This window comes from Pyricularia oryzae, chromosome 1, assembly GCF_000002495.2.
Source record: "Pyricularia oryzae 70-15 chromosome 1, whole genome shotgun sequence".
In the NCBI taxonomy this organism is placed as follows: domain Eukaryota; kingdom Fungi; phylum Ascomycota; class Sordariomycetes; order Magnaporthales; family Pyriculariaceae; genus Pyricularia; species Pyricularia oryzae.
Window position 1 is genome coordinate 5,118,935 of NC_017844.1, and position 16,677 is coordinate 5,135,611.

Consider the following 16,677-nt stretch of genomic DNA (forward strand, 5'->3'; position numbering starts at 1 on the left):
TTCCGGCATCAGCTTGGCCCGGGATCTGCCTTGAATCGCCGTATCAGACGGCCCGAATTCTTGTGCATATCCGGTTTTCAACACCGTGCCGGCTCGGAACTCCATGTCTTGCCGGGGATGAGGGCTGGCCCGGCTTTGCGGCGGCGGCCTTCTCCACCAGCATTCTGCGCAGGCGCGACTTGCAGATTTGTCCCTTCCCCCTTGTTCCTGCAATCCGCGCCCGTCTGGACATTTGCGAGAGAGTATCTATAACCTCTCTTTTCCGCGTGTACTGTGACATATCCTTCTTCCCCAAATTTGATGCAACGTTCACCCAGCGACCTCTGGCCATCGAGGATTTTGACCAAGCACCCGTTCGGCGGCAGGTCGTCGGCAGCGGCTTGGACGATTGCCAGGGCGGCGGCGAGGTAAAGTGTTGCGAAATGCATGGAGGCAGCTGGAAAGCTTGAGGGAATTCACTAAAATGTTGTAGAAATAGTAGAGCAACGTAGCAGGTAATGATTGCAGTGAAGAATGAAACAAAGGCAAGAGTAAAGAGACGAGTTCTCTGGGCGGTGAAGTGGAGTTATAGTGCTTCATTCGACAATGAATACGGCGCCCGACTAAGGCTCGCGGACAAGGGGCACCCCCTTGTCAGCCGCCTGCGTGAAACACCTCGTGCCCGCAACTCGGGCCATTCGGCCACGACCCTGCAAACGGCTGCACAACTTCTCCCGCGGATCCGGAGACTAGAGTTGCGCGCACCTCGCAATGCCCCGGATTCTCGCACTGACCCCACCGGAGGAGTCCCGAAAGAGGAAGCGGCCCGCCGCTTTATCGAATGGCTGGACATGGTATCACCTGACGATATCGTGGTATATACGGATGGTTCGGAAAAACACGAAAACAACTGCGTCCAAATAGGGTACGGATGGGCCGCTTTTAGGGCGGGCCTGGAATTTGCCGCAGGCTCCGCATCTATTACGCCGGAAAGCCACGTTTTCGACGCCGAGGCGATTGGCGCCCTAAAAGGGCTACAGGCGGCAGCCAAGGCCCAGCCAGGCGCCCGGATCTGGATTTGTGTGGACAGCACCTCGGTTATTTGGGGTCTTAGAGGCGACGCGCCGCGTTCGTCCCAATGGGCCTTTCTGGAGTTCCATAACCTTGTCGATCTACTCCGAAAACAAGGTACCGAGGTTCGGGTCCGTTGGTGCCCTGGGCACCAGGGAATCCCGGGAAACGACCGGGCTGACGAGCTGGCCAAGGCCGGCTCCGCCGGACCGCCGGACCCAGACCCGAGGGCTCAGCAAACCACGTATAGCGGTGCCGGCACGGTCCTCAGAGCCATTCTTTCGAATATAGAGAAGGACTGGTGGCGTAAAGAACTCTGTGAACGGTCCCCCGCATATAGGGAATGGAAATTCCAATACACACCGAGAAAGGAGCCCGAGGAACTGCGTTTGCCAAGACCCCTACTGGGCCATTATTTGGCCATGAGGACCGGCCACGGCGATTTCAAGGCCTACCATGACCGTTTCAACCACCAGGATGCAAACACCTCGTGTGCCTGGTGCTGGAAGCGGACCTCCCCTGAGCACCCGGTGCACTGCCGCTATTCGCGGGCGGTGTGGAGAAACTGGCCGTGGCCTAATAACGACCGGCCGGCCGGGCCGCCAAATCGCGCCCAACGCTGGAAATTCCTCCAGACAAGCTTCGGGCAACCGAAAAGCTTTGAGGCGTTTTCGATAGCCACCAACTACTTCAGCGCCCGCCCCAGAGCGGCCCGCCAGCGCCCCGCGCGCCACGAACGCACTTTACGCCTAGGGACACCGATCGTAAACGACTCGAACTCTGACGAGGAATAGACTTACTGCCTTTTCACCCACACTTCACGGCACAAGCCGTCAGACGAACCCTCCGTGCACCTTAGGCACGGGGTCGCGTCAGTGAACTAACCCCCTAAGCAGGACCGGGCCCGAACCCGGTCAGGCACGATCCGCCTCTGCCCTCCTTGTTTTCCCCCTGTGTAAATAAAGAAGATAGAACGCGCGCCGAGATACCCCTCGGGAGGTTGCTAACGGCCGGCTAACAAGCCGGGCCGAGCCCGGCGTTAACTAATACTACTACTACTACTACTTCCGTCGTCAACTAGCATTTACCCGGCTTCCAAACATTGACAGAAACAAGATTATGCCAGTATCGTCCCATACGAGGAGTATTATAGTCATCTTGCTCGGCAGGCGCGGCCGCTTTACTTTTATGCCCCCTCATCCTTCATACGGCGAGCGCCATCTCTTCCCTGGGGGCTTTGAGGTGTGGCGCGTGGCCGGGGATGCGAAAATTGCGGATATACCGGCTGACTCTGGGAGAAGGGATGATCTTGGCCAGTGCGTCGAGTCGCTGTTTTTGTTAATCTGCTGATCAAAGTAACAAGTTGTGGAACTTGCCGGCCTCAACACTTGCCCAAACTCGACTCGGAATCAATGAAAGAAAACACAAAAAAGTGGAGGGAGACGATGAAATATATAGCTACAAGGGCGTGTTCAAAATCAACGCAACTTTTACAAAATTCTACCAAAGTCTCACCTTTCAAAAAGCATAACTCCCGCAAGATATTATTCATTGCTCTTAAAACGTTATAGTAGGTCTGATATGTATTTATGTGTTTCCAGCTATGTGACATTTTGGGCCGTATCCCCCGCAAAGGCAAATTTAATAGCAATTTAAATAAATTATCCAAAGATCAAACATAATGCGTCCATTATAAGTCCATTTTAACCTATTGTAAATGGTTGATCTCGATATTTTTACGATTCATACATTATTTGATTGCTGCACTTGGGCCCGGACAAGCTCCGAATGAAGACATGTATAGCAAGTCTTTTTTCTTTTTTTAGAATATTTACTTCACTGTGGTCAAAACGCTGAAATTTAGAATTGGTTTTGGCATTGTGAACTTGGTGAGTTTGCATGGGATTTTTTGGAAAAGCTGTATTGATTTTAAACACCCACTGTACATTTGAGGCATAAAAGACCGACACAAATCGCCCAAATTTCCTTTCACTTATGCTGCCTCATGTAGATCCAATATAATCAAGGCTGACAGTTCTTTGCCTTTTTCCGGCGGAGTGAACTCTCCACCTACCAAGATAATTGGATTGTATTTCGTTTTCCTTCCAAGAGTCCTGCAGTTTCTAAAAAAGCGCAATGCCAGAACTTACCACCATATCCTTACGAGATGCATGACAGAATGGCTCTACACCCAAGCATTTAAATTGAGTTCTATTTTTGGCGACTTCCCATCACACCCACTAATGGGGAAGCTTCTGTCATTGTTCACCGACGGACTCCCCGAGCCATTTCTTAACAGCCACGGTGGGGTGTTCCCTGACGTCAGTCAATTATGGTTGGTCGCAACACTAACCGAATCGAGACGTGACGGATGCGGCCTAATGGAGATCTCCGTAAAAATCAAAGAAGCTAATCTTTCCACAGCTGACTGGGTCCGAGTCGGCTTGGAGATTTACGCTAGAACATATAATGCAATTCATGCTACTATATGCCATTTTGCCCAAAATATCCCATTGAACTTTTTCGAAAGACTGATATAATAGGGGCATCCCTCCTCTTCACCGAGACACTCTATCTCCGCTGCTTTCCCGTCTCTCTTGATCAAGCTTTTTTCCTGCTCTTTTGTCATAGTTCTTCTTTCGGTCTTTTGGACCTGTTGACATTTCACTGTATTCCACCCCCTTTTTTTCTTCTTTTTTTCTTTTTCGCTATCAAACATCAAAATGCACATCTCCAGCTGGCTCAAGTTCACCCTGCTCGCGGCCCTCGGCCCCCAGGCGCTGGCTAAGATCATCGCCGACCAGGGGGCCGACAAGGGCACGCTCGGGGCCTCTGGTCGCCCACACATCTTGAGGGACCCCTTGCCTGGCGACGACGACAGCCATGGCGCCGGCTCCCCTCCCCCCGGAGTTGTCGTCCCGCGCCCGCACGACACCACCACGGCGCCTCACCCCGGCACGATCCACAACAAGCGGACCAGCGAGGAGCTGAGGAGATTTCCCGAACTGCGCGAGAACAACCTCGACGAGCACGGACGCGAGCTCAAGTGGGGCGAAGGGAAGCGGCTGCCGCCAAACCTGTGGCCAAACAGTTTCCTGCCGCAGATGGGCTATCGTCCGGAGGAGAACAAGGGAGGCGAAAAGAAGGAGCAAGCCCCCTCGCCGTCTCCCCGGCGTGGCGGTCAACAGTCCAGCTTCCCCAAGTCTCCCAGGAGCGTTGAGGGTCGCATCGCCGCCCGTGCCAACGACCCCGACGCCGGGAAGCAGGGCGTAGACGCGGACGGCAACCCCATCTCCAAGCTCGGCAGGGTGCACCGCATCCAGCGCGGCCGTAGGGTCTCGCCCCGCGACGAGGAGCCGGCCGTGCTCGAGGCGCGCGCGCGGCCCGTTTTGACCACCGAGCCCAAGCCCAAGTCGCCCAAGGCCAAGAAGCCCAAGGAGCCCAAGGAGCCCAAGGATGAGAACACCACCGAGGAGCAGCAGGGCGACCCCCGCCCGCGCGAGAACAACGTCTACAACTGCGACGGGTCGTTCAACAAGTACGCCGCCCGGGGCCTCGAGGCGCGCACCGAGCCCAAGTACTACGATGCCAACGCGGATCCTTCGTCGCGCGACAAGGGCGTCCACATGGACGACGGGTCTATCGCTCCGCACGGCCGCCGGGTGCGCAGCGGCAAGTCTTGCAGGGCCTAAGCTCCAAGAAGTCTGGCTCCTGTGGCTTTGCTCTTGGCGTCGGGATCTCGTGGGGTCTAGTTGATTTAAACGTGAAAAGTGGAAATGCAGAGTCTGTGTTTTTGGGCCCGGGTGCCTTGGTGTTACGATCAAGGTATCGGGTAACCTGTTCTTATGGTAAAGTACAGTGGGTTGAAGCAACTGAGCGTCTGACTGGGTAACTGGGGTTCTCAATGACTGGGGGGTGAAGTTATGATCGTTCTCAAGTAAGTATTGAGGTTAACTAGAGTTTGATTGCTGCTAAGCAATCCTAGAATCGAATCTATCTACATGGTAATGAGCGTGCCTTATATAGACTATGTTCCAAGTGTGATCACTCTTGTGTAAGTGATCATGATCACTCTGGGGTGATCACGGCTGTGCTGATCACTTCCTTGGCAATGATCGTGGTCACTCTTGTTCTGGTGATCGGGTTAGGGTTTCTTATCTTATCACCACGTGACCTCGTGCTCCCCTTCTCTGTCCTTGGTTCGTGCTTCTTGGTTAGTTCTGGTTTGGGTTCCCGACACCTCTCTCATTCTTGCCCAATCGTGTCGGTACCAATCCTGGTCGTAACACTTGGATTGTCTCTTGTTATTGGCTTGTTGCTGTCAATATTTCCTGCTTGTCCCCGTCTTGACTTGGCTTTTTTTCTTATTTCTCGCTGTTTTTTCTTGGTCTTTTCTTTCCGTGCATTTACAAAGTTTTGCGGGCAATCTGTAAAAGCGGCAGTCAATGACTGTTTTGTTGAGTTTTGTCGTTGGCGTTTGTAGCCTATTTCTTTTGTTTCAAAAAGTATCAGACAATTCTTTTCATCATCTTGGCACTCCAGCGGCATTGAATTTTACAGGCTTTCGTTTGAACGGGAACTATCTTTCATAACCCAGGCGAGTTTGGCGCTTATCTTTGCTGTACATGTTTTCTAGGAACTTCTTTCTGAGTTTAACCCCCTACTGTTTGGAGAATGGTTTCACTGTACTCACTGCACTGGTATGTCAATTCCCCATACCTATTAGTTGGGGCAATTATAAACATTCAAAGGTGAACCATTTCCATGGTTATAATTTATTTCAGTGTTTGATCCGCTTGGTGTTGGGAATTTGTTTTTTTTTTTTTTTTTTAGTTTTCTTTTTCAAATTGCACTTTTGTTTCTCACTGCTAACAATTAACATCTCCACCTTTTCGACCAAAGTCGTCACTTGGAAATTGCGCTATATGCCCTCCGAAATGTATACCTCTTTTGATTAACCGCTCTTGAAATACACACAAAAAAGCCTATTACCGCCCCACTTTTCCTCTCCAACGGCGAATACTGCCTACAAAGTCTTTCAGCTCAACAGAAGCAGTAAAAATGCATCCCCACCTCATGGAGAATGGAATGACCTTGGACTGCAGGCATTCCCTTTTTGGAGCGCATCACAAGTTCTGATATTTAGTCTTTCTCCATGCCTTGTTCTCGACCCACCCGGATGGAGCCTGTTCCGGTTCCACCGTCTGGTATCCCTTGAGGCTCTGCCATGGCATTGGCACGTTTGTCGCAGCGTCCATGGCCGTGACCTTGACGGACGGGAGATGGCCAACGTTGTTTTCCGCAGATCCCGATGCCCGGACTGCCGCCTCGTAGTGCAGCCACTTGTCCCGGATCTTGAATTTCTCAATATCGACATAGTAGAGGAAAAAGGTCTGGTCGGGGTGCTGGTTGCGATACAGGGCAACCACCGCGTCCTTGGACGTGCCCCAGACTATCTGCTGGTTGGGATTCTGCTCTGCATACGGTAGTGTAAAGCCGTCGTGGGTTTCAATGTCGTGGGGATTACGGATTCAACTCGGAACAAGGAGGCCTTCAGAGGCTTGTTTCGGAAACTGGCCGTAACGGCGCCCGAAAGCCATGTCATGATGACAATGGCGGACAGGAAAAGTTTGCTCAACATTTTGGATCGAGATGGCCGCAGCTAAGCGGGTCAGAAACTGAATAGTAACAAACTGTTAGAACTTGGGTGTTTGCTAACAAGTTTGGAGAGCCAAGTCTTGTTCGAGTCGGCGTGGAATATATATAAAAGAGATCAGTGAGGTGGTGGTAATTCGATTCTCCAAATCAAAAAGTACCGTACGGCTTTGCTTCTCAGACATCAATCCCGCATCGCCGAAGAGAGCTTCCCAATAACGAGTCAAGGCCCGGACGGTAATCACCGTCCCTTATGCATCCATGCAAGAGTCAGCCCAGACATCCCGGCTTTTTTTGTCTCTACACGTGATGCCACTTTGTATATCGATAGCGACCCCAAGAGCACTGCGTCGATGACCATAATAAGTGAGTCCAGTCGTTTTCTTTTCTCCAAATGTGGAGGGAGATAATTTAGTTGAGCGCCAGTCAAGTCCCAAGTCTTATCTGATCCCAAGTCTTATCTGAGAACGAATCTAGTCAGCGGAAATAGCGCAACAGTAGCCGCTTATCCAATGAGGCAAAGACGTGCATCTTTTTATTGTGTGACACTACAGTAGTATGTATCGCTGTGGTTACACCAATCTTGAACTACAAATCTACCCTGTAAGGCTCCACCGCTCCACTCACTTGCACTTGAGAGAATTTGAGTTGATGCTGTTCAGAACCAGTGTTTTTCTTTCCTCTTTTTTATGATCTTCTTTGTGAACAAAAATTTCCCTCGTGTTGTGCGGGGGGAGGCTATGTTTAGATACGTGGTTTTGACGAAGCATTTGACCTAAAATATATTGGCCACCAAAGTCTTGTGCATCGGCACCAACAGCCATATCGGGAGAGATCTACAAGGCACGATCCAGGCTATATTAGAATGCTTGTATTGATCAAGTTTTCCGGGTAGACTGAGCATCCCGTACCCCGATATAGACACGAGCCGTATCCACCGCATTGGTTCCACAGCAAACATCAACGCCAAGGCAGGGCTACCCTAGACTCTGGCGGAGACCCATATCGAAATTTGGGTGGCAGGTGACAAACATGCAAATCCTTGTGCATGAGCCTTTCCCCACTCCTCTTAATAGACTTGACAGTTCACAATGAAGGGTTCGGTGAGTAACAGCTACCAGATAGTAGTCAGCCACTCTGCAGCCCCAAGCGTTGGGCGACTCATTTCCCGGCACCGGGTTATTTTTGAAACCGAGTTGAAGACTGCAGAAAGGCACAGCCGAGATTGTGTGCTGGTTGTGGTTGTTTTGCGCGCGAGACAGGTGTTGCACTGAGACTCTCTACAAAGTGTGTGTATTGAAGGGAAAGGGTTGGGAAGTGCACAAAGCATAATCCTGGTTCTTGAGCATGTCAAAACTAGCAACAGGACACCGGGTGCCAATCAAGAACTATAAAGGGAAGCTATTTCGGACCTGAGCAGGCGTTGGAAATCCTTCAGCAGTAATGAAATCCAAACAGTCAAGTTGTCAACTCCGCCGCGTGCAATGTCGACGGAATCATGTACAAAGTAGCTGCCGACTTTGTCGCCCAATTAACCGACCCCGTAGGAAATACCAGTGCCCGTCCAATTAACGCAACAATTGCAAAATCCCACCAAAATTACGGCTTTAAAATACCAACAATCCCGTGAATCAACAATCTAACCCCATAATAATTTATATAATATTAATGGAAAACGGCTTGAGCTTTTATTTATACATTCATTGTTTTAAAATCATATTAGTTGCAAACCCAGATTTGGATTAGAAACAATAGAAATTGAAAAAATTCTGTTATGGTGGATTGTAGCGCATTTACAATGGATACAGTTTTCTTTTTTTTAGTTTTTTTTTCAAATTTCCAATCTTAAATTTCAACCTTTATAATATACGCCAGCGTCATTTTTGTGTGTCAAGATGTAAATCTATATTATATTATATAGATTTGTACAGATTGCGAAAATTAACAAGGTGTGGCCTTTGTAGTGACAGAGTTGCAGCTTTGTAAACATGGTGGGTTTTGGTGGGATTATGAATTCTTTGCGTTAATTTTGGACGGGCACCTAATTCGATGCTGCTTGGCCAGCTCAGTCAGCCCATCGAGGTCCATTCCAGCTGAAGCAAGCCAGCATCAGTGGCACCCGTGTGCGCATCAGAGTACCCTAGAAGAGGTGCGAAACGACATGCCAAGGCCTTTTTGGATGCTTGGTGGGGTCCACTCGATCTACCATATTATGCAACTGCAGCATTCATTATTGCAGATCGCATGTTCTTCCGTGCAATAGACAAGACTTTGTGCGGCAGGGTCATGATCAGCTACACCAACTCAAGTGTTCCCTCGGGCCCTACGACATGCTCTATTCGTCAAATAGCTACGGGTACCTGACGCAACTGCAATCAGTGGTGACATGTCCAACCAATCGAAGCCACAAGAATGGATTTCAGGTGTGGCACATATGCTGACATGCATTTTTTGGCCCCCAGAATGGGCGGTGCATAGTTGCATTATTGCTGCCTATCACCAACCCTGCCGACTATTTGCAGTATGAGCTGCCCCTCTTCAAGATAAGCTTGATCTCCCCATGGTGTGTATACCTTTGGCCCCCAAATGGTCCTGGCTGCTCTCGTAAGATAGTGCACTATAAGCCCGCGCTGTAAATACAAAAAGCAGAATGTTCCCAGAACCCACAAACAATTTATTTGGCATTGTCGCTCTGGCTAGCTCGAGTCCGCAGAGATGGTTTGTGCAGCAGGAGATGACAGACGGTTCGCCAAGTATGGGCGAAACAGGGAATGGTAAGCGTCAAGTGCCAGTTTCCCAACGCCTCCTCTGCCAGGAATGCTGATGCCCACGGTCAATCGCAGCTGTACCAGCGATGGGAACCCTTCCATTCTACAATACAGCCAGCAAAACTCTGCCAATGTCCTTCAATGATGCCACCTCCAGCTCATGCACCATCACACCCGGCGAAAAGCCCATCCGAAGAGGTCCTTTCCGGAGACCTAACCCAAAAGCCCTGGGCTGGTTCTGCCTCCTCCACCTGCCATCCATGCTCACGACATCGGCCCTGCTAGGCCTCTACGTCAGCGAGCACCAATGGCACCCAAACGACCACGAAGTCAAGGTCCTCCTGGTGGCGTCCAAGATCCACGAGCTCCTGATCGTGGTCTCGCTCTCCAGCCTGCTGCACTACCGGATGCGCCACGCCCTGCTGCGCGGCCCGCGCGGCCTGCCGCTGGGGCTGCTGGCGTCGCCGTTCCAGCTCAACGACCCGCTGTGTCTGCTGCAGCGGCCGTTCCTCTCGACGGCGGGCAGCATGCTCAGGGCGCCGTCCGAGTTCCTCACCATCGCCCTGGTCCTGCTCGGCGTGCTCCTCACCCTGGTCGCCGCCCCGAGCTCCGGCATCCTCATCCTGCCCCGCCTCGACTGGTGGCGGCTGCCGGCCTCGGGCCTCGAGGTCGGTGACGGCACCACCTCGGTGCACCGGCTGTTCTACAGCGCCTTTCCGCCCGCGACCAACGCCCGCTACGATCTGCGCTCTGCCGACTACCCGCGCCCGGCCGAGGACCACTTTCGGGACCTGCACCTCAGCATGCTCGCCGGCCTCGACCTGCTGGTCAAGGGCAGCGCGCCGAACGAGCGGTACCGCGCGAACCTCTCCGTCCCGCAGGAGGCGTCGACGCATCCCTTCCAGGTGGATCTGCTGGACGAGGCAGGGCGGTCGGGTGATTCCCGGCTCGAGGTGGCGTGCTCGGCGCCCATGTCGTCCGTCACGCAGGCGTTGACGACGAGGGGTGGGAGGTGGTCTGCGCACACGTCAAAGGCAGCCAGGATCTTTGTGAAGCCCACGCTGTTGAAGGATGGAGAGGATCAGAAGGGATGGAGACAGCCGAGGGTTTCGGTGCAGTGCAGCCCAGTGGTCGAAGCTCAGGGAGAGTTCAAGGATGTCACGTTTGCGGGAGGCTACTTTGGGTTTGTCAAGCTGGAGAGGAGCGTCATTGCAGAGGCAGTCAAGAACATGTCGGACTCTCGGCCCATCACGGTCGTGGGGACGGAGAGTGAGCTCCTCCCCCTCGACAGGAACCTGTCGGCATTTGCGATCATGGACAGCAACGTCGGCACTAGCCAAGACAAGCGCAGACTGGCGTGCCTGATCGACGCACGCTGGGTGGCCATGCCTCCGGTGTGGATCGAGACGGAACGCGCCGCCATTTCCCAAGGCGGCGACATGGTCGATCTCGACGCAGGCCGACCCACCGAGCCACCCATTTCGGTCCTGCAGAACTACGCAGCAGGATGGGTGGGCGCTGCACGCGGCTTCTTGTCCAACGGCAGGGCCTCACAAAACAGCGGCAACGCCACCGACCAGAGCCCTCTCGAGCACATGGTCAGCCACTGTGCCGAGGCCATGCACCAGGAGACTCTGAGGAACCGGTGTTTGTCCAGTGGGCTGGCTCTAATGCTAACAGACACGCTGCGGAGGTCTGCCGCGCTGGGCGAGGAACAAACCGGCCCGATGGACACGGCGACTTACTACTTTACCGAGATGGACTTTGAGTATTTCCACTTCACGTACAGCTACAAATTTGGGGGCTGGCTCATCACCTTTGCCTTTGTGGTCTTGTTCGTGCACGTGGCTCTGATTGCGGTGCATTTGGTTGTGCTTCTGCTCGGCGGCGAGTGGTACCAAGGTTCTTGCACGTGGGGCGGGATTGGAGGGTTGCTGGTTTTGGCGCTGGTTGCCACGCCTCCGGACGGCTTGAGAATGAAGACCAGAGGAGACGATCCCAGAGATGGGTGGGATATATGGAAGCATAGGGTTCTGGTGCAGCCGAGTCCCGAGACTGGAGAGGGGACCATGTCTGTCCATGAAGGGTCTGAGTTGATGTGGATTGATCCCAAGACTGAGAGACGGAAGCGGGAGTGGAAAGCCTTTTCATTCAGCTGGTTGACATTTCTGAACCATTTATGAGTAAAATCCGAACGTTGGATGCCAGTGCCACATGGTCCCGCAATAGAGAGCATCTCTGAAACCAAGAGGCCGCCATATCCGCAATCAATCTCGGTTCTGCGAAATACACCTTGGAGGACATGGGACGTGTGGGCAGGACAGTAAACTATGACATCGACCAAGCCCCAGCTAATTAGTCTCCGTTTGCCTGCGAGAAAACAACGGCGCCGCATCCCCCTATATTTTGTTGACACTCATAGGCATCTTTAAAAACGCATGCCGAGGGCGTGCCTCACAGCATACCCCTTGTCCAAAGAGAAGGTTTCTAAACGGGCATTGGGTTGAACTTGGTTATTGTTATCGCAAATTGACCAGCTTTGCAGTGCATTTGTGGTGAATACTGACATACATAGTGCTGGTCAGAGAGCTTTGTCTTGTGCCACACGCCGATACGATCTAGCAGGATCGCCTTCCGATTATGTGCTGTCGGAAAGAGTGAAAGGTTGGCGGTGCTGAGAACAACGAAAAAAAAGCGCAAATGATTAGCGCAGGAGCCAAGAAAACGCGCCAAAGGGGGCGGCGGTTCCCAGTGGACGACTGATTGCAAACCGCTCGCAAAGGTGTTACCCAGCTCCTTGTCGCTCACTTGGATTAGGCGGGTGAAGGGTGCAGTTTTGCCCACAACAACTCGGCGAGCATGGTTGCACAGCCTGGTATTGGTAGAATTTCAGACCGCGACAGACGGCACTGATGTCACTGCCGTGGTACTGGATGCGCCGTTGGTCCAATTGTAGGGAAGCTAAATGTGGGACGGGTCATGCAAGGTACTAGACTACATGATTCTAGGTCTAGAACTAGTTATAGACCGACCGGCTAGACGCTGCCTTGTGGAGAAGCAGTGAGCACCATATGTACAGTACGTATCCGTACAGCTCCATTCCAAGAAATAGTGATCTGAGCAGGCGGCACCACACCACTATGAGACATGGGGTAAAAAAGAAAAAGAAAAAAAAAAGAAACCCCCCCCCCCCCCAAAGGTTAGGTGTACCGTGTATGTGCCCCGGAAGACACCACCGTCGAATGCAAGCAAAGGCTGGTGCGAACAATCACGCAGCGACCAAAAATAGTCGATATGATTATCCTTTTTACGGTTCGGGTGACATTGGCCATTCAGCCCCATAGATTTCTACCATAGTATTTCTCTCGCCATGGAAATCAAAGTGCGTCGCCAGTTGCTCTGATACCCACCCCTTCGCTCGACCCTGTGAAGGGAATCAAGGGGAGCTTTGACAGAGTGAACAGGGATACTTGAAAGTGAGATTATGGACATATGTGACAGGTGTAAAAAAAACCACACCAATGAGATACCTCGTTTGCACGTCAATTCTCGTGGATTGGGACCTGGCATTTGATAGACAGAGATGAGAGATGATCCCAGTCAGCCTGAATGGCATCACAAAAAGCCCGTGGACCCACTCCTGAATCTGGCGGAGTGCAGAGCCTCGGATCTCCTTTCATCTCTTTTGCTCCCAACGCTCCATACAAGTCGCCGCCCCCTAGGCTTGTCAAGAACCGAAGGCTTTGAGGCTTGGTTTATGGGAGTGGCCCCAATACCCCCCCCTTGCGAATTGTTAATCGATTGATGCCCAGCTACCCCACCAGATTTGAAACATAAGTCCCTCCGCAATGTGCCAGCAATACAGTCGAACGACAATCGAAGGAGCATCGGCGTTTTGGACAAAGAGCGAATGATCGGAATTGTTTTCTATGTACATCATCTTTGCAAATTGCGTTGCGCTGCATCGCGCGCATGTATTAAGCCCTTTTGTTCCTGTTTTTTTTTGCACGTAGCGGAGGCTTCGCCCGAATGTCACGCCCGGCGGAATGTTAAGTCTTTCTCAAGAGCCCCGCCTTTAGTTTAAGCCCTGGATTGTATGCAAGTTTTTGAATGGCTGGAAGGTAGTACTCCTATTCTGATCCAACTGATTTATTAGCCGAAACAAACCCAGGCTAACGAGGTACCTGCCCGTTCTTAATTTTGCCAAGGAGATTTGCCGTAAATCACGTGCGGCCGGACGATGTTCTGGGCATTTGTAAAGACTCTGATGGATGCAGCCAACAGGTACCTTGGATTGAATAAGCCGTGCAAGGCAACGCAATTGCTCGGGGATGCATTTCTAAGATAAACGGTGTAAATTTATGTCGATTTATTGTCTTGAGCATGTGACCCGGGGCTTCTGGGCGTTCAGCTTATGAGAATTCAGGAGATTAGCGACTTAACAAGACTGAACATTATTAACACGGATGACGGAAACAAGAAAACTGGGGTGTTTTTTTGTTTTTTTTTTAAAAAAAAAAAAAATTTACCGGCTTGACAATCCGGATTGTCAAAGAATGTTCTTATTGGATTGACGCTTCCGGGATCGAGCACGTGATTCACTGTCTGGTACTCAACTGAATACCTGATTGCTTAAAACCGTGGGGCTATGCAAGGCGGAAGGCGGTGCCGTGCTTGTAGCCAAGACCCGCCAAGCCTTTAAAAAAAAGTACGCCTCCAAAGTAAAATGGTGGTGAAGGCATGCAGCCAAGACACTCCCCCCTTGTACTCGCAGTCCAATTACCTGAGGGTTTCGATGCTGTTGACCCACTGTCAGTGTCAGTCTGACAATGTCAGTCAACTTTTTCTAGCTTTCTCAGGCACATTTTCAAGGTTCGAGCAACCGACCGAGCATGGGCGGTGACCCTGTTAGGTTGTGAACTTGCGATATCTTTGCACAGGTGCTATAGATAGGTAATATCTTCTCTTCAAAAGTATTGTTTAAATAGCCATACCATCACCCAAAAGCTCTCACCTGCCCGGCATGTCTTCCCAGATATCTCGAAACACAAGGAGATTGGCGCTGCTGCATACAAAACAACCATCTTGCCTAAGGCCCTTCATCTATCACGCGGGCTACTTCTATTGCCTGTTAGTCAGTATGGGTGCTGGCGATTCCACCAATACTGGCCTCAGCGTCGAAGTGATCGTTGCCATAATCGCTCTGTTTGTAGCCCTTCCTTCGGCAATTCTTGTTGTGTATCAATTCTATCGGCAGCTTCGCACGGGGGAAGGAACAGGTACTGCTGCCTCCTACATACTAAAAAAAAAACCTACAGCACCAACACTTGTTCGTGAGTGCTAACCTAAGTCATGGTATTAGAGGTTAGCGAAGCAGCCACGGTTACTGCCCCACCACCAGCCACGCCGCCCATCGATAACAGTTATCGCCTTATCGACTATGCAAGAACCGCGGAAGCTGAGCCTGCCGAATTGGAGGATACCAGCCAGGCATATCGACCTAGCGAAGCTGAATTCGTTCCCCCCAATTGGCTTTCCCACCTACAACAAAGATCCGGTGCACCGTCTCATGTCAGTGCGCAGCTGTCTCGCGCCCCGCGTGGCAGCGAAGACATGGTCTGAAAATCCACATCTATAAGCCGTTCTTTGCCGGTAGATGTGAGCCGGGAGCACCATCCCGTGGTCTTGGCCCCGTGGTGGGTGTGAGCTTGTTGAAGGAACAGTTGCGTGTCGCAACTTCGCAGGAGAGGATGAACTCCAACCTATCCACTCTTTGCCCAACATCTTTCACTGTACCTATTTCTACCTCGCAATCTTGGCCTATCAAAAGCCAATCTTACAAATTTCCAATTTTTTGCCCGCTCTGCTTCTACCATCAGTCTGTGCCATACCGGACGGAGCTTTGCAGGCTACACTGCTTGATCGTGCCAATAATTAATTGATAGCCTAGAGTCAGCCGCCGAGACTAGAGCGCACGGTATTGGAGATTGAGAGGCATGTGTGACAGTCGGAGGGACGGTTGGTCATGGCGACGGCCAGTTGGCGTAGCCAGAGATTATATCTGCAGGGGGTGCCCTCCCCGACACCATGCGTACGCGGTGCGGTGGGGAAAAGCGAAGTGTACTGCGAGACAGCGCATCCCCAATCTCTTTGTTCCCTTGCCCTTGAATCATCTTTTGCCAGCATACCCAAAAAAGTGAGCGAAACCTTACGCTCGGGTGGGCTGCGGTGGGTTCAATTGACTTTTGAGGCTGGAACATAGAATACAGTGTTTGGCCATAGTTGCAGAATCGTGAATAGCTGAGTTATAGGGATTCCTATCATTGATTCAATGAACAGAATGCTGGATGGAGTTGACGTCGGCGATGACGTCACAAATGGTTACCCGGGCAGGAGGCCTAGGTGCCTACCTAGGTACCTAGATGGTAGGTAGGTACCTAGGTACCTTACCTAAGATTCTGTGTGTCAAATAATTGATTTCTCTTCTGCCCCTGGGGAACCTATTCTATTGTCAAAGTAACGTTGGGCTCCACATCTCCGACCCCCCTAAAGTCCGGCCCCCTTGAAAAATGTAACGACGAAATACCCCTTTTATAAACCGATTTAAATGTAAAACTATCAACGCACAATAATACAATCATTGTCAGGCTCTCCCGGTTCGCTAACCTCTTCTCCATCGTTCAAAGCTTCTAAACAGTCCCTATTATTTTCCTGTGCTTCATAAACGTTTTTTTTGCTGACCAAAAGCTCGTTGGGATCCGGAATTACCCTTTTCCTTTTGACCGGCCGTACCGCCTCCAATTTTGCGTTTAACAAACTGATTTTTTGCTGAGCTTCAGCCAATAAGATATCCTTGGTTTCGAAGCTTTTTTGGACTTTTGCAAACAAAAGCCGTGAAGTGGCGTTACTTTTTTCGGACCGGGAAATTTCCTGTAGTTGAAGTCGAATATCTCGGGTCGTTTTAGGGGTTTTCCAAATAAGTAAAGACTGGTCGTTAATTTTTTGGGTTGGGCTTTCCGGTGTTTTATCCCTTTGGAAGCCGTTATTTTTACCTTTTTCGACGTTGGCGTTGCTATTTTCTAACAAAAAAGGGTTTAAAAGTGGTTTTGCCAAGTTCACCGGCCATAACCCCGTCGTACGCCAACCAGATTGAATGGTTTTTGCTATAAATGCTTTTGATCTGGCTTTTCGATAGCAAAGTAGA

General features: G+C 51.2%; 4 protein-coding genes across 4 annotated transcripts; 3 read left to right on the forward strand and 1 right to left on the reverse strand.

Annotated features, from left to right (window-relative positions):
* Positions 1-3,773: 3,773 nt before the first annotated feature.
* Positions 3,774-4,742, forward strand: MGG_13049 (uncharacterized protein; the record flags this gene model as incomplete). The annotated part of the gene is made up of 1 exon (XM_003710221.1): positions 3,774-4,742. One exon carries the CDS (start codon positions 3,774-3,776, stop codon positions 4,740-4,742), a length of 969 nt encoding a protein of 322 aa, XP_003710269.1.
* Positions 4,743-6,176: 1,434 nt separating this feature from the next.
* MGG_05410 (uncharacterized protein) lies at positions 6,177-6,691 on the reverse strand (the record flags this gene model as incomplete). The annotated part of the gene is made up of 2 exons (XM_003710222.1): positions 6,177-6,526; positions 6,625-6,691. The coding sequence occupies 2 exons, from the start codon at positions 6,689-6,691 to the stop codon at positions 6,177-6,179; spliced, it is 417 nt and encodes a 138-aa protein (XP_003710270.1).
* Positions 6,692-9,393: 2,702 nt separating this feature from the next.
* MGG_05411 (uncharacterized protein) lies at positions 9,394-11,745 on the forward strand. The gene is made up of 2 exons (XM_003710223.1): positions 9,394-9,479; positions 9,549-11,745. The coding sequence occupies exons 1-2, from the start codon at positions 9,440-9,442 to the stop codon at positions 11,654-11,656; spliced, it is 2,148 nt and encodes a 715-aa protein (XP_003710271.1). The 5' UTR covers positions 9,394-9,439; the 3' UTR covers positions 11,657-11,745.
* A 2,605-nt stretch (positions 11,746-14,350) lies between these two features.
* Positions 14,351-15,334, forward strand: MGG_16355 (uncharacterized protein). The gene is made up of 2 exons (XM_003710224.1): positions 14,351-14,752; positions 14,836-15,334. The coding sequence occupies exons 1-2, from the start codon at positions 14,497-14,499 to the stop codon at positions 15,093-15,095; spliced, it is 516 nt and encodes a 171-aa protein (XP_003710272.1). The 5' UTR covers positions 14,351-14,496; the 3' UTR covers positions 15,096-15,334.
* Positions 15,335-16,677: the final 1,343 nt, after the last annotated feature.